At 37.8% G+C, this 24,454-nt stretch overlaps 1 protein-coding gene across 10 annotated transcripts in view; it reads left to right on the top strand.

The window, feature by feature from the left end:
• Positions 1-17,907, top strand: part of LOC140163053 (clathrin interactor 1-like) — a 61,739-nt gene extending 43,832 nt beyond the window's left edge. For 4 of the 10 annotated variants that reach the window (XM_072186415.1, XM_072186412.1, XM_072186413.1 and 1 more), the window contains 4 exons: positions 930-950; positions 5,351-5,473; positions 7,552-7,657; positions 8,946-17,907. In XM_072186415.1, coding sequence (XP_072042516.1) covers positions 930-950; positions 5,351-5,473; positions 7,552-7,657; positions 8,946-9,334 — 639 coding nt within the window. In that variant the 3' untranslated portion in view covers positions 9,335-17,907. The remainder of the gene's footprint in view (positions 1-929; positions 951-5,350; positions 5,474-7,551; positions 7,658-8,945) is intronic. The other 6 variants (XM_072186419.1, XM_072186418.1, XM_072186416.1 and 3 more) reach the window with 3 other exon arrangements.
• Positions 17,908-24,454: the final 6,547 nt, after the last annotated feature.

Below are 24,454 nucleotides of genomic sequence, written 5' to 3'. Positions count from 1 at the left end.
CATATGCAAGCAGTCAATATTGTAGAATATAAAAACTTTAATGTGTGTCCATTGCATCAAAACAACCAAAGTCTACTCATGTGTGCATGCATGGCAGTTATAATGCAAGCATGTTCTTTTATTTAGGTGATGGGGGATGAGTTTTCATCCCATTTGCATGATTTCTTGAAATGATAGAGTTGTACTACTTTGCCAACAGGATAATGAGTAGTACAGCTACAGCAGTTATAATACTTTGAATAATTAGCTGATATCTCTTCAAGACTGTTGGTTTGTGAAGTGTATCTATATCAGTCCTGCAAATTTTGAGTTAGTTCCAAGATATTTTTGTTGTACATACTGATATTAGAGAAATAAATAGTAAGCTTACATGGAGTGTCCTTTAGTATAAAAGGCCTTTAAGTTTTAGTTCATCAAATTCCTGACAAAATTGGAGCAGTGATATGGGTTATTAAAAGCCCTTAATTTGTAATTATTTTCTTTGTTTGCATCTGGGCCTGAGAAAAATGCTGTACATACAATTTGGAGTAAAACAGCCATAGCCACACTGCTTACAGATACTGCAAAATGGAGACTCCTTCACCATGTTGAGCTCTGGGAGCATTATGGAATATATGCCATCACATAGAGATTTAACAAACAATCAAACAAGCTATATGCTCTAGGAGCACTGCATGGTGAAGGAAGGTATCTCAAGTACAGGGACTTTTGTATTTTAGGTCAAACTGATACAAATAATGTAGTTTTTACGCAGCTCGGATACATACTCATGTACTAAAGTGTGAATTCAGACTTTGTAGCTTCTGATATCAGCATCCCCTATTCAGCTTGTTTACTCTGCATATGGTAATGATTTCCAGTTTCTCTCTTTTTTTCTGCATGAAAACTTAACTTTTATTTTCCTTTGTTTACCTTCTTATTTTGATTAGCAATCAATGGGAAATATGATGGTAAGAATTGTGTACCATACCATACGAGGACTCCTCGTCGAGGAGTGTGTCTGTTATTGTATGTAGCTAGAATCTAGTAGATATTCACACTCTCTGTTTGTTGAACTCTCTATGATCACATCATCTATGTTTTTATCAAAATTGCAAAACCCCAAATCCTTTATTTCAACAATTATTTTTCTGTGATGTGTTTGTTTATTGAACATTAACTTTATGGTGCTACCATTTGTTGTTTATTTATTATGTTGTTAGTAAGTAGAGGGACATTTTGTGATTCTAGCATCCTCTTTAAAGGGGTTATACACCTGTAGTTCAATAGATACCGTATTTCCTTGAATAGCCGTCCCCCTCAAATAAATGCCCCACCACTTTTTTTCAACCATGATGTTTCAAAAATGCCGATATTACCATGCTATCTTGTGTAGTAAGCTTACCTATTTGCAAAGATTGTCGACAATAATGTCGATAATTGGCAAAAATCTGGTCGGAAACCCAGAAGTGAACCAGAAATCAGTGTTTCTAGTTCATAGTTCGCCATTTCAGAGTGAGTTTTAAGCTTACCTAATGATTGTAATGGGAATTATCATCCTAAAAATGACCTTTAATAAACACCCCCTCCCCATTTGGAAAATGCAACTCCCGGGGGCGTTTATTCAAAGAAATACGGTATCCACAAAAAAAGCTTGATGGAGATTGAATGTGCAAGTTACGCATAATTGCATATTACAATGGCTCATTGCCCAATGTGTTGTAATGTACATGTATATGTGTCGCTAGACCAAAGATTCAAATTGGATGGTGTCTTTGTCAAATGACCGAATCCGGAAGAAAGGTTATGCACACCAACATTATCTAGTTCTTGGTTTCTGATAGCATAAAAAAATTGGAGCAATTAAGTGGGGGGATGAGGATCACAACTTGCCCCTTTTAAAGAAAATCTAGAATTTATTGTGTCTAACCCAAAGAGATATAACTTCAAAGAGAAGCAACTCTGCCATGTTTGTGTGTTTGTAAAACCCTACGAATGAGGACTTTTTGGTTTTTCCCACTAACTTGGGGCTTCGCTCCAAGCGTGGACGTCCCCAGTCATAATACTTGGGCTAGGGCTCCCCCTATGGGTGAAGATGTCAATAAAAAGCATTACTCGATCGAACTGGGTACTTTTTAGGGGTAGGTTGAGGTCCCCGGTTGTATTAAACTTGAGAACACACAGGTCCCCGATTGGTAGGAGTTTGGCACATAAGTCCCCAGTTGACACACATTACAAGTAGGGGTGTGTAGGACAAAATAGTGTAGCTCCAGATTATTTCACCATGTACCCTGTAAACGGAGATTTAAAGTGCATTCTGCGTCTAATGCATTGTTCGAATTACACACACCATTACAACACCCAAGCTTAAAAAGGGCAAATTATGGTTTGATTTTACTGGTTTACCGATGAATCGATGCCGGAGGTACACTGTATTGGTCTCCATGAGTGACAAGCCGATATGGTGGATGATAACATGACACACAGGGCAATTGTGAGTTGGTTCTCTTCGGGTATGATCTCTTTTGTTTAACCTTCCATCTCACTCTCATTGTATTACACTTTGTATGATGTAATATCAGTTGCAAGTTTCGATCAATAGCAAATCTGCTGTCAACTTCTCTCTTTACCTAGCTGGGGGGTTTACACCCCCAGCTAGGTACTGTAATGCTCTCCGATTCTTCTTTCTTTCTTCTTCTTCTTCTTCTTCTGGCAACAAACTTGAAATGCTTCTCCTCCTACATGTTACACCCTACAATTACGTAACTTGCACATATGTACCGCCTATATCCAGTGCCCATATGGTGCAAACAGAATTGGGATCAAAGGTCATTAAAGGGGCATTTTCTGTATATAACCAAATATCTTCAAAATGCTTCTTCTGCCACATATTACATAGCACAATGACGTCACTTACACATGTGCATCGGCTTTACCCAGTGCCCATACCTTGCACACAGAATTGGGGTCAAAGGTCATTAAGGGGTAAAATCTTACAATTGCATTATCTGGACATCTGTAAGGAGTATGGGGCTCAAACTCGATACAATAAATCTCATGACCAGGGGAACATTTTGCGGGGGTCAGGCCAAAGGTCATGCAGCGGTCAAATTTTAGAAATGCATTTCCTGGACATCTGTAAGGGTACGGGCTCAAACTTGGTGACAACAAACTTAATGATCAGGGGAACATGTTGGAACACTTTGCAGGGGTCAGGTCAAAGGTTATCTGGGTCAAATCTTTATAACTTCATTTTCTGGATATCTGCAAGGGGTATTGGGCTCAAACTCAGTGACAACAAATCTCATGACCAGGGGAACATTTTGCAGGGGTCAGGTCAAAGGTCATGTAGAGGTCAAATTTTCTAAATGCATTTTCTGGACATATGTTAGAGTACGGGCTCAAACTCCACAACAACAAACTTACTGACCTGGGGAACATTTTGGAACACTATGCAAGGGTCATGTCAAAGGTCATCTGGGGTCAAATCGAGAATTTCATTTTCTGGATATCTGTAAGAGGCACGGGGCTCAAACATGGCGACAACAAACCTCAAGACCAGGGGAACATTATGGAACATCATGCATAGGTCAGGTCAAAGGTCATCTGGGGTCAAATCTTAGAATTGAATTTTTTGGACATCTGTTAGAGTACGGGACTCAAACTCCGTGAAAACAAACCCCATGACCAGGGGAGCATTTTTGGAACATTTTGTAGGGGTCAGATACCTCCACAACACCAACATGCCCCAGCTAGGTTTGTGGTCTATGTTTTACCACACGCCTATAACTTGCATACAGAATTGGGGTCAAAGGTCATTAAAGGGGTAATATCTTACAATTGCATTATCTGGCCATCTGTAAGGGGTATGGGGCTCAAACTCGGTGACAACAAATCTCGTGACCAGGGAATATTTTGCATGGGTCAGGTCAAAGGTCATGCAGAGGTCAAATTTTAGAAATGCATTTCCTGGATATCTGTAAAGTGTAGGGGCTCAAACCGGTGACAACAAACTTGATGACCAGGGGAACATTTTGGAACATTTTGCAGGGGTCAGATACCTCCACAAAACCAACACGCCCCAGCTAGGTTTGTGGTCTATGACCACCATTTGCCACTAGTTCTTTTTCTTTCTTTTTTTACCTGGCCTTTAGTACTGTATTGTGAACAGAAAAATTAGAATATCGTCACACTATAGTAATTGCATTTTGTGTTTTCAATCCAAAGTGGGCTATTCCATTTTAAAAACCACACTCCCCCTGTAGACGATTTACTTGAAGTCTTCTACAGAGGGAGTATGCGTTCAAATAGAATCTACAATCTGGTAACTTCCATTTGAAATAATACGCACTGCAGTTGTGGAAGATATAGGTAAAAGTATAAACAGGGGAGTATGGGTTCCAAATTAATTGACCCTCACCAATTCCATAGGGTGTGGCAAATTTTAAATGGAATTGCCCATTATTTCTCGTCAAGCCAAGCTGTTGAAGATAAGCAATTTGTCAGTCCCAATACATAGTGGCGTACGTGAAGACAAAATGTGTTTCTGAGAAAAACGTTTTTGAAGGATATGTTGCTAACAGAGTCGATACCAGGGTTGGTGATTTTTTGATTAAAAAAAAAAAATCAAAAAAATTGATTTATTTGATTTAAATCAGATTTTTTTTATTTAAATCTATTTTTTTTTAAATCCCAAGAACTGCTATACCCCATGATAAAGTCTTAAGAGACCAGTGGAATGCTAGACATATGCACAATCCTATCAGGTATAATTTACAAAAAATCAAAACATGTTTTCAGATGTGAAAATTTCAAAGAAAAATTCGGAAAATCATGGGGAAAAACCTGTTGAATTCTGCACCTTGAAAATGATTTTTTAGCAAGAGATAAAATGACATCATAGAGGTATTTAATTGTATCCAAAAGGTGTAGAAACATTACAAATTAAGTAAAACAGGCAATTCAAGAGAGAAATTAACTTAAATTTATCAAAAACGGTAAAAACTGAAAAAGTTGATTTAAATCAGTGAATAAAAAAAAAAATCATGATTTAAAATCGCGCCAACCCTGGTCGATACTGCTCCTGCATTATCTCCCATTTGCCAGATACCATTTGAAATTGAGGTTTAAACTATTAAAATGTATCTTTAATAGTTATAAAGGAATAACTATATAGGATATAGCTAGCTCAAAACCTTTGCACTACTATGTGAAACGGAAAATTTGAAAAACTCACTCTACGCTATGTGTTGTGACCGACTTATTCTGTTATGCATAAAATCACTTCTGTGCACAGTTAGATCCTGTAGAAAGCAGATGTTTAATGTTTCCTAGCATTCACTTGCCCTTCACTCTATGGCCTTTCTTATAGGGAATGCAACAACAACCTATGGCACAACCTGGCATGATGGGTATGGGTATGATGGCATCACAGCCACTAGCACCACGCTCTACATCTGGCTCCAGCACTGGCACATCTACACCATCATCGCAGGTAAGAGTGTACACACCCCAGTGGGTCACTGATCACAACCGTCTGGCACAAACACTGACCAATCTACATCGTCGTAATTGTCCTCTTCATCCCCGTCCTCTTCATCCACCTCTACCTCCACATCCTCCAGCTAAGGGTGTGTACACACATATCTTAGAGAAGTGTGCTTAAGAGGGTGCATTAGGCGAATCTACAATGCTGTCATCCTTTTCATCCTCTTTTTCCAGGTAAGGATGTTTACACACATGATGAGAGGCAGTATGCTTAGGAGAGTGGTTGTGCAATGATGTCATCACAATCACTAGCAGGACCAACATCTTAACTAAGTTCCATCGTCATCTTCCTCTTCTTCCTTGAGCTCCTTACCCTTTTCCTCTCCACACCTGATGTGGTAGGGAGTGTGCACAGGAGTAGTTTTGTAAGGAATATGGCATTGCTACCACTAGCAGCTCGATCAATATGTGATGCGATCATGCAAAATCAGTCGGAATTCGGAAATATTGATTTCAAGATATAGACGAATCCAAATACACGCATTCCTACACCTGACTAGCAGCCTTTAGTTGGGTCCCCGTCAGCTACAATGCATCCAAACATGCATTTTAAACTGCATTCCATCACCCGTTTTACACCTTCTGCGAAAACACAGGTAGACAGAAGAATGTTTACAACACAATACAGTTCCAACAGTTGTGCAAATAAAAGCCACCTTACACATAGAGAAGGTCGAGGAGGGTTAATAGAATAATACAATAGAGATAATTCCACAGGAAATCCTGTCGCATCTATTCATAGATGTACAAATGGATGAACAAAAGGACTATGTATGAATAGATGCGACAGGATTACCTCTATTGTAGGCCTATATATTATTCTATTAACCCTCCTCGTCTTTGCATCTTCTCTAGGTGTTAGGCGGCTTTTATTTGCACAATCAGGCGCTCAAAACACCAGGTTGGTGCTAGCGGGAAACCAAAGATGGCCGACCAAATCCTGACCATGACTTGGCTTGTTGGATTCGTCTATAGCCAAGCAAAGGAAATATTTCCTTTTGTTTCCTTATGTTTTGGAAACTCTTTAAGGGTAGATGAGGTATTGTTGGTCGAAGCAACCTAAAAATCAATTTTTATTATCTAGATCAATATATTATTGAAAATTAACACCTTGATGTTTTGCAAAAGTTCTACAAATCGTATACTTTGCAAAGCTTAATTTATTGTTGTTAATGAGTTATGTATGTTTTACAAAAGTGTTGTTGTTTCAGCCCTCTTTACAACGTAACTCAAGAACCGCAGCACCTATAAAAGTATATCTGTGATATTTTAATTCTTCTACACGCTTTCGCTATAAATTGAGCAATGCAGTTTTTGCCAAAGCTAACTACCATTCAGTAAGATGCTGTGAACTACCAAATCACAACAGTTTAAAATAATTAATAACCTTAAGGGGGTACTACACCCCTGGCCAATTTTGTGCCTATTTTTGCATTTTTCTCAAAAAATTATAGCGCATTGGTTATAATTAAGATATGCATGTTGTAGGGGCAAGGACTACAACTATTGCTTTGAAAATTCAGCAACTCAAGGCAAGTAGTTATTGATTTATTGATCAAATACTGGTTTTCCCTCATTTTTGACTGCAACTCCACAACTGCTGTCTGTACCGAAAGAAAATTTCCAGTGCATGATTAGTTGTAGTCCTTGCTCCTATGATATACATATCTTGTCACCAATGCGCTATAATTTTTGAGAAAAATGCAAAAATAGGCACAAAATTGGACAGGGGTGTAGTACCCCCTTAACTGCTCATATCTTTTGAAGTGGTTGTCCAATTTCAATGGGGTTTGCTGCAAAATGCAGCTTTGCAAATGCCTGTTACAATTTGATAAGAAACTGAAAACTGATTTTGCTTGATCACGCCACATATGACACAAGCATATGCTAAACTACATGGTTGTCATCATCCTATTTCTCTGCATTGTCCTCTTCCTCTAGCCTCCGCCTTGTCCTCTTCCATGACATCTGCATCCTCTTTGTTCTTCATTAGCAAATGTGTATGTTTCTTTGTTGTTCTTTCAGAAATCCACAATATGGGCAGATAGTAAAGTGAATATAAGTTTAGACTCTCTAAGCCCAGCAGATAAATATAAGAAGCCAGTACAGCCATCAATGAACCAATTACAAGGTAAGCATACAATGTTAATACATGTAGTAAAGTGCTGGTCACTCTTTACTTTTCGCTGGAGAAGTGACGTAAGGCTATCATAGCAATAGATGAATACAATTTTTGACTATATCGCCCTGCACTACAACATAGAATAAAAACTAGATAACTAAAGGACCAATCACAGGACAAGCTAGCTGGCGGAATGGCGACCATTATGCTAATTAGGAGATTGTTGTTTATGTCTGTGACGTCTTTTTTTGCAAAACATATTTGTGCTGAAAAATGACGAACAATTTTAGTTTTCTTTCCATTACTGTTATATTGTGAAAAACCATATAGCTGTGGAGTTAGTCCAATATGTTAGGAAAATATTCAAACTGATGACCCCATGTTGACACTGGCTAAATAAGCTGTATTTTCACTCGTAAGGGTGACAGTCACTGTTGCAATTTCGTCATTTTATTTTTCACAGACGAAATGAGAAGATTTGACCTTTTGAGGTCATTTAGTAGACCTGTTTACCAGTCGTTTTGATTTTCGTAACAACAGTTCGCCCTTTGAAAAGTGAACTTCGACGTACGTGGTGCGAGACTTTCTTGCCACCACTTGCCAAGTTTTCTTACGGTGCTTCCCGAAACTTTTTATCGTGTGGTTGATCAGTGCATGAGCGGTAATGACACACGCCACCAGGGCATTCGCTTAACAGCCTTGTCACGCGGTACTACCTATGCATTGAACTATATCATGCTGATCACTCGTACCTGTAAGTTTGAAAAGAGCGCTATTGTATTCAATCTTTGATTGCAGACATACACAGGTGATGAGTGCAACCTGCTTGTAGTGCAGGGCAATATAGTCAAAAATTGTATTCATCTATTGTTATGGTAGTTAATCCGATTATACCGTCTCAGCGAGTACCATGTTCCAACCTGATGTGTCAGGGACGTCGAGGCAGCTGTTTCACGCAGCGTGTTTAAGCGCATGCGTGTGTACGCCACCACTTTGAAGCTGCGACCAATGAAATGGGCACTGACGTCACTGCCACACTGCACCCCCTTTTCATAGCACCGGTACAACGAAATTTCATCAAAATTCTGATAAACATTCTGAACCTTCCAGGGTTATAACTTATAATTGACTTCAGCTACACTATTTTGAATGGTTATGCATGTAAATATGCATTTTTAACTTTCATGGAAGGTTAAAGTCATGTCTTCCAGGGGGTGTATGGAATTCAACTGGAATAGCCTGTTGCACTGTACAATTATTCACTGAAGTTAATAATGTGTTGGATGTTTCTCACCAGGTTCACCACAACAGCCATATATGGGTGGCGTCACATCTGGTATGGGGCAGATGAACTTAGGCAGTCCAATGGGAGGATCACCAGGGATGATGGGAGTGCAACAACAACAACAACCAGCAGCTAATATGATGGGGATGCAAGGCAATATGGGGATGCCACAAAGCCCTATGGGTATGCAGCAAGGCACCATGGGTATGCAGTCACCGCCAGGCATGATGGGAATGGCTGGGATGCCTAATATGGGCATGCAAGGTGGTATGGGCATGCAGCCCAATATGGGAATGGGTAACATGGGGGTGGGCGGTATGGGTATGGGACAACAGCAGCAGCAGCAACCGATGGGCATGGGCGGTATGGGTAATATGAGAGTGAATTATGGGAATAATTAAGTAGGAATATTAAAATAGTTGTTATTTATATGAATTGTTTTGACCTTCATGTTTTGGTGTATCCTTGGTGTAAGATATTCATGAGTTACACTAGTGTAAAGACTCCATTGGGCTATTCCATTTAAAATCCACACCACCCCTGTGGAGGAAAATGTCTTCCACAGGGGGAGTATGAATTTTAAATGTAACTAACACAATAACAGCTCCATTTGAAACTCGTCCTCCCTTTGTGGAATATTCAGGTTGAATCTTTCTCAGAGGGTGTATGAAACTCAAATGGAGCTGCCTAATGTGCTCATTCCATTTGAAATCCATACTCCCCCTGTGGCAGATATTTTCAAAATCTTCCACAGGGGTAGTGTGCATTTTAAATGGAATAGTCCATGAGGAATTAAGCAGCTGATGGAATAAAGCTGTATACTCTTTCAATTGATTCTTGTTAGACTGTGCTCTTTTACACCAAGGATAAACCTGTATTTCACTGTCAGTTGCCAACCCAGATTTCATACTATTTTGACTGGTATTAAATTGGGGTAAGGATACTTTGTTAAATGTGACCCATCACATCGAAACACGGCAGTTGTCGGAAAACCACATTTAAAGATAATAAAGAAAAAGGGCCTCGATAAATAAAGAAAATAATAAGGAATTTGAACTCTATTTGTCACATAAAATCACCATTCTACATGCGACATTGATGGAAGAGGTGTCATTTTAAAGCTTAAAAGCAGTCCTCTAGCTTGGCAAAGAAACCTACAAGTTCATTTTTGACGACAACTGACGTGTTTCGATATGATGGGTCACAAATGTACTCTTTATATAGCCAAAAATGATTTGCTTTACTCCCTACTTCCCAAGTCAAAAAATGGTATCTGCTAATAGAGACTGCATTTTAGCTTGCAAAGGCAGAGATTTTTTAAGGTCTGCATTTGAATCTGGGAAAACTTTTTCAACTGCTCAGTGCCAGAAGTGTGCAAGTGTAATAGCTGCCTTGTGTAGATGGGTGCAATACACTGTGTGTAGTACATTACCCAATGTTCACAGGGCAGCTAATTGCACTTGCCCACTTCTGGCACTGAGCAGTCAATTTGTGTATCAAGTAAAGATCATGTACCTAATTACAAGTTGTCAATTTGTACGAAAAGAACTTTGTAATTTTGTAATTTCCCCCCTTTGTTATAATCTATGTGATGAGTCTTGTTTAATTACAAACCATGAATTTTGTGTCAAATGATGTGTGATGTTTCTGCAGAGGCTGATTTTATTTTAAGTTTATTTTTAATTAGAAAAATAATGTTAGTGATTTAGCTTATTTCCTGCAAGAAATTGACTTATAAGATTTATGGTACAAATTTATAGCCATCGTCATCCTCTTACTCCGCCAACACTGCCACAACTGCAATCTGAATTTAACCTTTAATTTACTTTATTAGTTTTTAATATTTTTATTTTATTTTATATTTTTAACAATGAATTAACATTCGATTATTTGTAGAATTCAGTTCTTGTAATGGGCTTTTCGAGTTGAAATCCATACACCCCCTTTGGCAGATGTGACCTTAATATTCTAGAGAGGACGTATGAATTTTGGAGATGAAGGTCATGTCTTTCCTAGGGGGTGTATAAAATTCAACTGAATAGCCCAGCTGCCTTTTCGAAGTACGGCGTACACAAAAGGAGGGCAGTCTTCATCCCGGCAAATTCAAACGACTTTACCCACTTAGTGCTGCGCCATCCTATTGTGTCTGCCATATCTCGAAAAGGCTAATTGCACTGTACTTATTTCAGTAGCTACTCACCCAATCAGTCCAAGTGTATCAGTCCTCTGTTGGATAAATCATTCCAGCAACTTTTTGGTGGGATCACCAGTGTTTACTTTGTGTCACTCAATCATCGAGATCTACTCGATTTAAAAGCTTTGAACTCCAGCATCTTCTCCATTGTCAGCTATTAGGAACCTAGTTACAGAAGTAACGTTCTTGACTGTTTGTAAATTATATAGTCTGTATTTATAATTAGTCTATGGTATAGGGTCTCAAACATTCTCATCTACAGCGACACAGTTCATTAAACCCCAATCTGTTCCTTTATTCACAGAGTGACCTTTGAATGTGTTTGAGACAGAAACTCATACTCCATGACTTGAGGTCAAATTTGAGCTATGATAGTTGATGGAGGTTAAATGAACTTTCCCCCCTTGTAAATGAGGTTATTATGGTGCATTGTGTGTGCTGCAATGCATCACAAATAATGTTTTTCAATATCTGTAGAAAATAATGGAAGTAAATTACTTATTTTTGTACACGTTATACATTGTATCTTATAAAATTTATTAGGAGTAGAACAGGGCTAATTAGTGATGAGTTTGGAAAATGTTTAAACAAAATTTATTGAAATGTATTATGGAGTTGAATTGATTAAAAACAAATGAATTTTTGATGAAATTGATGATTGGAGAGCTGAAAACCCTAAATTCACTACCAAACTTGGAGGTGAAAGTATCTTTTTTAAGTGTCTTTTTGTATGATTTGTTGTTTTTTAAAGATTGTTTTGTGTGAGTGTTTAGAATTGATGTAATAATTCTGTTCTCCGTGGGAGAGGACAGAAGTACGAGTGATTATTGCATTTTTTTTTCTATTTTGTGGTTGTTTACAAAGGAATAAATCTCAGAATACTACAAACCAACCCTATGCAACATGTGACTTGTCTTATGTGAGGCACAATGTGTGGACAGCAACATAAATCACTCTGCAATGCAGAGAAATGCAGTAATATCTCCCTCATTGCATAGAACTGTACAAAAGGGTGGTTTATAGTAATCCGGAATTTGTCCGTATGGAAAAATTATGATATGAAGAGTTCAGATGCAAAATGCTGTGTGCTACCTTATGTATTTTTTTATAATACTGTAGGCCTAATTGAATTAACAGTGGTGTGTCATACATATAGTGTACCTATTTCCTTTCTAGAGCTTTTTATATTCACTTTAAATATTGCTCCTCTCTATAGTTAACCATTTATAAAGGTATCTTAGTAATCACAAATTTCTACAGACTAAGTTTCAGCATCACACGATAATGAGGGCCGATCATTCCAAGAACTGCTACATCACAGATGAAACTGCTACGCATATACTGCATATTTTTACGATCTTTCGGGTCTACACAAAGACACGCAACGATCTATGGCGTATACGCGATAGGCACGCAACGCTGGCGTGATTGTTGGACACAAATGATCAGCCCTCATGAATATGTGAGAATTCACAGCATACAAAGCATGGGGACTTTTGATGGATAGTCTGCAGTAGTCTATGTAAGTAAATGCACAGGGCAGCTTTTGGTTATTGCATTTTGCATGTGAAGTCTTCAAATAGTGAGTGTTAGATGAGGCATGTATCATTCCTACCTACTCCAATGCCTTGTTATAAATAGAGTGGACTATTCAAGTTGAAATCCATATATCCTGGAAGAAGTGACCTTTACCTTCCACGCAGGGGGTGTGATTTTCAAAATGAGTCACTCATTCTGGTAATTCCATTTGAAATTCACACTCCTTGTGTGGAAGATTAAGGTCATGTCCTTTTATAAAGGGTGTATGGATTTCAACTGGAATAGTCCAATAAATTTGTTATTTAGATGTACATAGCTCATTATAATGTTTGTAAATAAGATGTATACACAATACTTTGTGACCCTTGCATTAAACTGGGGTACCTTGTATTCACTCACTTTGTATATGAGCCAAGTATGACCATATTTGTGAGAAAATGAGTCACGACATAAGTGTATTGGGAAAATACAGTGAAAAGTCAAATGTATTCAAAGCAAATGAGTTCACCAAACAGCTTAGGCATAAAAAGAATCGGGAGTCCGCCATGCTTGCAGGTCACTCATGGAGGAAAACTTAGTGTACCTCCGGATCATTTGCACATGCGCCCGGCAAACCATGGTTTACATTGTGTACTTTTTTGCGTTCTGTGTGTGATGCTTTGTATCGATAATATCAGCGCTACATGCCCAGACCTTTTTATGTTCAAGCTTACAGATGCCAGAGGTATACTCTTTCAGTCTCCATGGTTACAATATGACAGATTTACCATCATTATGCAGTGCACGGGGATATTTTGAGTCAACACTCTTTTTGTCCAATCTGTTGAGAATGTACTGTAATGATTGGTCTATTTCACTTTTGCCACTTTGCTTCCCATAGATCACAAGTGGAGTCGAACCAGTACTGAGAAGTATGTTGCCAGGAACATTCTCTGACTGGACAATCCTATCAGTTTCAACTGTCCCTTTTCTTTACATGTATGATGAGAAAATGAAAGAAATTTGAAGAGATCCTACTGGGTGGAATAAAGTATAATGCAAGGGTGGGGAGTGAATGCAAGGTGCACTACTTTGATGTGGAAGGGTTTGACAAAGTCAAAACCAGTGGTGATGATGATCACATTCCTGTAAATTAGATAGGTAGAAAGATGGCAAGAAATTTATATTCAACTGGGTTGAGTTTACTGCAGCCCAGACCTATTACGCTGTTCCAATTGAAATTCATACACCCCCTATGGAAGACATTACCTTGATCTTCCACACAGGGAGTGTAAATTTCAAATGGGGTTGCCTGAATGGATGACTTCGTTGAAATCTACATCCCCTGTGTGGGAGATTAAGGTCATGTCTTTCATTGGTGGTGTATGGATTTCAAATGGAATAGCCCATACTGGATTGTATCTATGTATTATGATACTATAAACACACATGGATATTTTATTATAATGATATTACAATAAACACACACATACTTAATATTAAGGAATACATTTTATTTTAATAGTAAATATTACAGGGCAGGATGTGTTCCTGGCTCGGTTTATATTTCTTGCTAAAAGCAAACCAGTCTAAATCTGGATTATAGTGAATTTATTTGTATTTGAGTGATGGGACTACTCGACACAGGAGCATGCCTAGAAATCTTTAACCCCATGGGTTGTCATGTTTTGAATTTGAACCACCCCTAGTCACGCACCAGCTAGGAGCTAGGTACTAAAAAAACAGTGCAGCACTAAAAGTACTACATTACAAGATCTTGTAGCTTTGAAGCACTTTTTACAAAATAAATTAAATCATTCACATGAATCACCAACATTTTACATTGGCAAGGGATTTTGCTCCCATTTTGTTTTGGTCACTACACGTATTAGTTATTTTAGTAGTCTTCTTAAGTGCCATTTTTGGTATCACTTGCAGGGGCATCCGAAAGCCTCTAGGTGATGATGCTCCATGGATATTGATAATTAAGTATTATTTGTTATTTTATCCTGTTTTGTTTTTTACTTCCACGGTGCTTTTTAACTGCCCTCAGGCCAACACTTAATCATGAGAGAATATTATTAGGAGGTTTAGGTAGGAGGCAGTGTGGATGCGCTGTTTGGATGACATCACAAGTTATTATCCAGCTAGTGAACTTTGGACCTTGTAGCTAGACACAGGCTGAAAGTGTCCAGGCATAGTGCATGTACTCTGTATCTGACCTAAAGATCATTATTACTAAATTGTCTGCACTTGTGTAACACTTACATGATAAAAGTAGTGATGACTCCGCAGCATATTTTGCTGTCAATACGATTGCCTTTGCTATGTAATATCTTCACACTTTAGCCCTATACTAGTGAATGAGTGCAGGTACCATACAAAGTCGGGCAAACCATAGGCAATCTCGGTATCACACACAACAGCTAAATGTCTGTGTGTCACTGAGCCTAGTTCTTTTCTAGTTCCAGAAGACTTTCTCTGTGACCCCATAGAACATCCTCTCTGGTGTCATGTACTTTTTAGGCACCACATCTAATTTGGTCCCATATCACTAAGTGCTATCATATTTCATTTAAATAAAAAAAATAAAGGAAAGCACTGTGCAAACTGCCAGGGACAATAGAAAGAGCCATTGGTACATATTGGCACCAATAGTGCTGTGTGACCAAATTAGACGTTGTGCCTCAAACACTCAATGTGTATGTACACACTTGATGTAGTGAAGCACTACTAAGTTTGAATTTGTTGAACTTTGTGTTGGATATAGTTTTATTTGTTGAACGTAACTTTTATTCTGTTATATGTTATTTTATGTTGAGTACAAAGTGGACCATTTTTAATTCTGAATACCTTGCTTTCTGTCAAACATGATTTTAACATATCAAGTCAAATAATGAGTGCACTTCTTTCAAACTATTGGATAATTATACGAGTGGATATTCATACGTAGTGGTAGATAAAATGATTAAAGAGTTTAACTTCAACACTACACTATTTTTCGCTTAGCTGGAACATTTTCACTAGTTCGACTAGATATCCCGTTCGTAGACAAAATATCACAGCATCACCATCTGCTGAAGACGCTAGTCGAACTAGTGAAAACGTTCCAGGTGAGCGAAAAATAGTGTAGTGTAATGAAAAAGGGTCTTTAAAATAGCTTTTCTTATGGTTCAAATTTTAAGATTTCTTTAAAATCTATTAATGACAAGATAAAATACGGTTTGAGGATGACATTAGTGATGAAAACTCAATTTTGGTCATGTAACACTTGAGTGATCCTGCGTGCCACCTTAAACTCTTTAATTATTGGATAATGAGTGGAACCAATATAACACATAATAATTCTCACTTGCTGGTCGCAACTATTTCCATACCAACTCAGCAAACTTTTTCCATAAAAGTGAGTTGTTTCCATGACAATATACTGTAAAAGTAGACATTTTCGCGAGGTTTTTATTTTCGCGAATGGTTATAAAATCGCGAAAATAAAAACTCATTATATTTCTATTGTATCAATATCAAAACCGTGAAATTTAATTCTCGCGCAATTGACAAAATCTTCAAAATCACGAAAATATCTTCTCGCTAAATTATTGACTTTTACAGTAGTCGACACTTGTGACAAATATATTTAATCAATTACATGTATATTGCACTATGTAATTTGGCGCTGATTTGTATCAGTTTTGAAAGTTCATTATAATTAATGATTTCCTGAATTTGAGTCAGAAAGGTATGGAACCTAAACACCCACCACTAAACACTATTGTATATTTTACAAGTTATTTATTTAAACAAAGGCCCATGTAGACCAAAAAACAGTTACTTTCTTGAACATGAATAATTGTTTATATTTTGTACAACTTATGCATCTAAAATTAATTTTGAAATGTACAAGGGAAAATATTCTGCTTAAAATTTGGTGCCTTTTGATATATAAGCCAAATATTTCTTTAACAAGTGGTATAACATTATGTGAGCAATACTTGGTTGTGATTGATCAGTCATTGATGGATTGGCCAAAATTGGTTGATTAATTGATTGACTAAAATTGGTTGCTTGCTTAACCAAATTTTGTTGATTGATTGACTTAAATTAATTGATTTGATTTATTGAACGATCATGATCATCCCAATGTCTGTTGGTTGACTTAGCCCCGCAAAATGTGCACAGGGAATTTTACAACTACATCTACTCGTTATGTTTCATATGTGTATTAAAATATGTTGCATGTATTGTATTTTTAAGTTCACATTTTTATCAGTTTGGCATGATAAGACAGTAGTATTTTACAAGAGGTTAAGATTCACAGTCAAAGCTCTGAACTTGTGTGTTTCTTGTTGCTAGTTATAAGAGGTTTCTTGTGGCTTGCACTGTCATGACGCCATTATTAGTTACTCTGGGAGTTTCATGCATGTGGCTTGCACTGTCATGACCTGTTGCTAGTAACTTAAGGAGTTTCTTGGTGCTTGCACCATCACATCCCCATTGCTATTACCTATTCCAGCTCCAGTGACACCTCATTCATTTCTCTGGACCACTGAATGTATTGGAATAGTTATTAGTATTTACTTTGAAAAAACAATATAACATGACTGTTAGTGCTAGTTTTCATGTCCCACCTGTGAACATAGGCCTAATCCTACCTAAGACAATATGCATGAGGTGTCACTGGGGTTGGAACAGACAATAGTAACTTCAGGAGTTCAGTTCTTGGTGCTTGCACTCTCATGACCCCTTTACTAGTTACGTTTGGAGTTTCTTGGTGCTTGTACTGGCCGTGGGTAAGAAACTCAATGCTTCATGAAGTCAATTTCAGAAAACATACTCAATCAACTTCTGTACCATACACTATTCAGACTGAATGATAAGGCAATGTACTCTCCCATATGCTTCATTTTGTTTTTACTATTTCATCAATTCATCTTGCAAAAATGTGGTTTAATGTATTATCTGTTTCAACTCCAGTGACACCTCATGCGTATTTACCTGGGTACTCTGTTCACTAGAGGGGCATGGAAAGTAACATTTCCACTCTTATAATTTTTCAAAGTAAAATGCTAAAACATATTTTAATGTATCCAAAGGTCTGGGGAACTTAGTGAGGTCTCACCGTAGCTAATTTCAACCTTGATATTATAATCATATAAACAATATCCCATGACTACTGTATCATTATACTCATTCTTCAGACACTTGGTGTATTTTCATAAAGTGTGTGTTAAATATTAATAAATAAAGTCATTGAATAGAAAAGTATCTTTATGTTTGTGCCATTTTTATTCAATTGACATTTGACCTCACCTTCAGGCAGCTAAATAAGAGTTGTAGATTTACATTAAAACACAAGCAGGATGGACAGCTTTCAGCAGATACACCCCCGCATTACATATACTTCCGAGGACCTGAAAAAATAATGATGTCAAGTGCTCAAGAAGACGGTAATGCCGAACAAATTTGATTCAAGAAGACGGTAATGCCGAACAAATTTGATTCCAGTTAACGCTGCAAGGACATTAGGGGGTATTAGGGTATAAGACCTCATTTTTCACCATTTAACAAGGTTTGCGTAGTGAGGACGCGTGTTTAGGTCCTCGGTAAGCAAAAAAGTCATTGGTGTGTTGTTATTACGGAGTCCTCTGAAGTATTTGTAATGCACACGCACCTATACTAATGGACAATACCGTGCCAAATTGTCGGTCTGAAAAAGAAGCATTTCACTCGGTGCATCTTACCTACCATAACATATGGAACAGGGGATGGACATTAAACGAATATATGAAACATCACAGTACCCAGGTAGATCCCCCTGCAAGGAATTGAGAGGAAGAAGGTCAAGTGACCAACAACGGCATGCAGATGAAAAAGCTTGGCGTGAATTTGAAGATATCTCTGAAAGGAACATCAAAGAGGAAGTGATGGGCGATGATACCAGTATGATATGGCATACCATATAGGAATCCAAGAAGATGATAAGGGATCTGAGTGTTGTATGGCTCGATCTGGCAAATGCTTGTGGTTCTGTTCCACATGCACTGATTGAGTTTGCCATGGAATTCATGTGGATTCCTGAGAAGGTGATAAGCTTCATCGTGCAGTATTACAGCGATTTCCGTTTGCGGTTTTCAACAACACAGTACACAACCTCATGACAAGAGGTTGGAAGTTGGAATACCAATGGGCTGGGCAATTTCTCCAATCCTGTTTGTGCTAGCAATGGAAGTCGCCATCAGAGCTGCAGAAAAAACAGGACCAGGTGTAGAATTGGAGGCGTGGTGCAGAAAAACTACCACCAATACGAGCATGCATGGATGACCTTACTCCTTAATCCAAGTACAGAGGCAGTTGAAGCAATTCTATGTATTAAGCTTGAGCAGCTGATGGAGTGGGGTAGGATGAAGTTTAACACAAAGAAGTCAAGGAGCCTTGTATTCAGCAGGTGGTGTATGACGTGCAGTCCCTAAATTCAGTAAATTTTCATCGTCAACCGTGTAATTGAATGGGATTATTTTGAAATTTTAAAACGCTTGAAATATCACAAACAAATAGGCCTATGTTGATAAATAATATAAATACAAGCTAAAACCGTTGGGGTTCGATAATGAATCCCACAAAACTAACCGAGTTTATGGAAAATGCCATACGGCCGGGCGGTTTCACGAGTTGCCGGCTCGATCACGTCATCCGCCGCCTGGTATTCAGACGAGGAAAGCTGACTGACTTTCACTTCACCCTTTGTGGAGAGGAGATCCCAACTATTCAGGAACAATCAGTGAAACGCCTCGGGTGCTGGTCCCATCAAACAACCGTGCAGATGAACTGAAGGCCACAAGTAGAGTCAAAGAGACAGCACGGCAAGTTAATGAATGTCTGGAAGGCATTGATCAGTGCGGCTTGCCCAGAAAGTTGATGAAGCTGTGGTGCTTGCAATATGGTCTCATGCCACGGATTATGTGGCCACTCACAGTCTATGAGGTAGCAATAACCCATGCACACCGACATCGCCTGCCTAATAATTACTTTGTCAGCAGAGATACTAAAATAAATACCCGGGATCGATACACGTGAATTTGCTATGCACGAGTTTGATATGAGAAGAAAATCTTTGGATACCGGAGTAGAAAATGATGAATATCTCCCGTAAATGATTTCGTATAAAGAAACCAGATGTGGTTCCTTGCACTTGAATATATATTTTGAACAGATATGATAGTCGTTAGCTTGCGTCTTGAGAGAGTAGCTTGCGTCTTGAGTCAAAAACTGACCGTAATTCTGATTTACATGTGCCGAATTATATAGCGCAGTGTATAGGCCAATCGTGGAGATAATCTAAAAACATATGACCTATGGCATACCATGCTAACTCACACACAGCGAGGTCAGTCACCGAGCTAATCGGGGCTATTGTCAGTAGCCTTAGTCAGATGTCCTTCGGCCCATTATGCAACTCAAAACTATTAAACAGGTCGATACAAAATGGCCATGCGTGGCAGTGGATTCAACCTACCATTAGGAGTACCGGTAGGTTTTACGGAAGCCAAAATGCCTTTTTTTGGAATTTTCATTAGGGCTTAGTTTTTTTGCCTTACATCCACTGAACCTATCTCAACATGAAATGACAAAAAATTTTGCCTGCGGTCCAAGAAAAAAGTGTGCAGCGCCCTCTTGTGCTACCATCCTTTATATATGTGAGAAGAGTGGATTTACATACAAAATCCTCAAAATTACTGCTTTTCTTGCATGTTGGTTTGTGTTTGGTGTCTAAACATATGTATATGAGCTAAGAGTATCTAATTCTGAAAGTTACAAGAAAATTGAACTTTGCGTTTTCTTAAAATTGGACTTTTTGGGTAAAATTCAAGCATGGGGGCGCTTTTCATGATGCAGTCATGTCTACAGTAGAATTCACATCGACCTTTGCAGGACTTAAACCCCATTAAAAGCTATTAAACCAAGATAACACTCATTGAAACAGCTCAACTGATTAAATCGGATCTTCTCTGGCTGTGCACATGTGTCTGTTTTATATGTGCGACATAGCAATGAGCTGCTATAATACAGCTTCAGTTGGGTAACCGATTATAAAGGAAACGCAAGGAAACAATGGTATGTAGACCTTTGTTCACGAAATGAGACAATGGCCTGCTTTTTGTTAACCAGCATTCTTGAAAATGAGCAACATAATGATTGTTGACTTAACACGGTTTGGAAATAATTTCTTCATATTTTTGGTGTTATCTGTCGTTTACATATCCTTCCTAAAACACAAAAGTGCGACCCTTTGTCAATCACCTACAGTACCCAATTTCGGCATACTATATAAGAAACGCATCATGATGATTGCCAGAGAATAGTTTAAATGTAGCTTGTACCGTTTTTTTGTGGCATCCTTCAGAAGTGAGCGGTCCGATACCAATATTTTCGGTCAAATATCCATTCAATTAACACGGGAGTTGGCTAGCTATGCCTTGCCCTCACTCATATTTTACAAAAGTGCGACTATTTCTGAACATCTAACCTAGCTGTAATTTTAGGTCATGTTAGAGAAATATATTTGCTAGAAGTTTGGAGAATAAGTTAAATATTGGCTGGTTATTTTTCACACAGTGATGTTAACTAGGCAAGTGCCCATTCTTCCAACATACATCATTTATAGAGGTCACGCGTCAATGGTGAGAGCACTGTGTATTGTGTATAGGAAAACGGACAGTAACTGCAGTATGTCAAGTTTTTCAGCAAATTTTCGTGCGCTCACTGTTTTTAAGCATACAGCTGTAAAGAAGATTAAGATCGACATGCTCAAGAAATTTGAGCAACTTATCACAATTAATTTGGCTGTAGTACTCGTTTGAATGCTCCATACTGTCTTGCTCCTATTCAAATGCACAGGGGTCAACGACCTTTTCTGTGTACAATTCAATGGTGGTATCCAAATTAGCGTTTAATGAGTACCGCTTCTGACAATTTTCATCGTCAACCGTGTAATTGAATGGGATTATTTTGAAATTTTAAAACGCTTGAATTATCACAAACAAATAGGCCTATAATGTTGATAAATAATATAAATACAAGCTAAAACCCAAGTGGTGGATGACGTGATCGAGCCAGCAACTTGTGAAACCGCCCGGCCGTATGGCATTTTCAATATACTTGGTTAGTTTTGTGGGGTTCATTATCGAACCCCAACGGTTTTAGCTTGTATTTATATTACTTATTAACATAGGCCCATTTGTTTATGATATTTCAAGCGTTTTAAAATTTCAAAATAATCCCATTCAATTACACGGTTGACGATGAAAATTTAGAGAATGCAATGCGGCCACCACCTGCTAAAACCGTTGGGTTCGATAATGAACCCCACAAAACTAACCGAGTATATTGGAAAATGCCATACGGCCGGACGGTTTCACAAGTTGCCGGCTCGATCATGTCATCCGCCGCCTGGCTTCTGATGAAATTCTCAAATTTCTTGAACAGGTCAAACTTGAGGTTGCCTCCATCACTGCAACTTCAAAATAGCGCAAGAGACACAACCTGCGCAAAATCTTGAAAAGCGCCCTCGCGCGCAAAAAATTTGACCTAAAATGTCAATTTTAAAGAAAACTCAATGTCCAATTTTCATGCAACTTTCAACAGAATACTCATGACCTCATTTGCATGTATCTAGACACCAAAATCAGAACTAAATTCTGAAAGGGGGTTCATTTGAAGGATTTTGCACTCTAATCCACTCCTTCCTTAAATATAAGGTTTAGTGACATAAGAGGGCGCTGCACACTTTTTTTCTTGGACCCCAGACCAAAAATTTTGTCATTTCATGCTGAGATACACAGCAAAAACACTGTTTAAAATGTTGCTGTTTAAAACGATGTTGTTCAAACTTTGAGCAACATTGTTTAAAAGACAGTCCTTGAATTTTAAACAGTGTGTGTTTAATTCATGAATAATACCAAAAAAGGAACTTTTAAACAACGTTGTTTAAAAAAGATCAAATTTTGCAAAAGAGGGGTTTCCTTCCTTGAAATCAGGGTCAGATTCATCATGGCGGATGATTATGTGATTGACTTGCTCCAAAAGTGGGAAATGCCCCCTGACCTAATTGATACATTCAGAGGTAAGTGTTTGGTTTAAATATTGTTTGATGTGATAGAGTATTTTATGAACACACAGTTGTGTGTTGTACATGCTAAATGATGCAAGCTGTGCAGTAGTATGCGGCCGTGACAAGTACAGTGTGAGTGTAAGCTTAACCACATCAAACCGTAATATTTAAACCAAACACTTACCTCTGAATGTATCACATTCACACTGCTCATGCACAGATGGTTGTTTAAACTTTAAACAGAAGTTGTTAGAGTGACCGGCGTAAACAGTGTTGTTTAAAATTTTTAAACAGTTGTTTAAAATATTTTTTACTGTGTAGATCAAATAGAATACAAAAAAACTCAGCCCTAAGCAAAACAAGAGATGACCCATTTTATGCCCATTCCTACTACCATGGCGATTTCTGCCATGAAGATATCGGGGCGATGACACTGTGCCATGTAGAGGCGAATGCATTCAGTAATGAGTTTGCAAAGATCTTGGATTTTGCCACAAAGGAAAAAAATCAAGTGGTGTGAGGTCTGGTGATCGTGCAGGCCACTCCACAGCATGAGCCATCCCAACCACTCTGTTTGCTATCCGTGGACAGAGTGAAAAACGGGTACTTTTAATCAAAAGGGCATATCTTCAAAAGTTGTGAGTCGATTGAAATAATTGTTTTGGTTTATTAAAGCTAACGATTAACGGTTTCTTTCCATACCAAAATATATTTAATCAACTTTTCAGAAATAGGAGAAAAAGAGGGCGCAATGAGGGGCCTCTTTTTTTTGGGACACCCTGTAGGCCTATCATCATGTTGACATAATGCTGATAAAAAGTCGACATGGCAAGATAATTATCTTGCCAAGTCGTGGCACTTAGACGCTTCCGTAATTTTCGTGGTAAGGCTACATATCTTAGCCTATTCAAATATCATGGGCTATCAGGTAAGTTCAAAATTCAAAAGTTGTTTGCAGAAAACAACATTTCATGTCAAACTATAAATTCATTAGATAGGGAATGACCTTGGTAACCCTGAATATCTGTCTTTAAGTGATCGATGCTGGGGGGAATTCGGCCCTAATAATTGCAACAAGCTTATATAATAACATTTGCCTTATTTGATCAATAGTTAAAAAAATAAGGCAAATATTCTGACAGAAAATAAAAAACAGTCTCGAGTTTATTAAGGGCTGGGGTATGAACGTTTGGACAGTATTTATTTTGGGACATCAGAGCACATCAGACATATCGAATCGCATTCTGAATACGAATGTCATTCTGATATCAAATAATTTTGATTTTTTGAAATTCGCAATTTAATACACATTTTATGGCAAATCATTAAAAATTGATATTTTTGATATTTAACAGTACTTGAAGTAAACTTTGTAAATCTGATGATTTATAATTAAAGTGTATGTAGGTGGGATGAAAAGCCGACGATCAATTGAAAATTTTGACCTTTTGTATTGAAGATATGGATTTTTTTCCCCAAAACACCAAAAAAAATTACTGTCTTTTTGAAATATGAAAGGTCAAAATTTTCAATTGACCGTCGGCTTTTCCTCCCTGCTACATACACTTTAAGAATATATCATTAGATTTATATACTATAATTTACTTCGAGGACTGTTATATATCAAAAATTTGAACAATATCAAATTTTTATAATTTGTCATAAAATTTGTATTATATTGTGATTTTCAAAAATTAAAATTAT

The sequence above is a fragment of the Amphiura filiformis genome, chromosome 10 (genome assembly GCF_039555335.1).
Source record: "Amphiura filiformis chromosome 10, Afil_fr2py, whole genome shotgun sequence".
NCBI classification, from domain to species: Eukaryota; Metazoa; Echinodermata; class Ophiuroidea; order Amphilepidida; family Amphiuridae; genus Amphiura; species Amphiura filiformis.
Note: the sequence above shows the minus strand (reverse complement) of the source record. Positions and strands in the feature narration are given on the sequence as shown.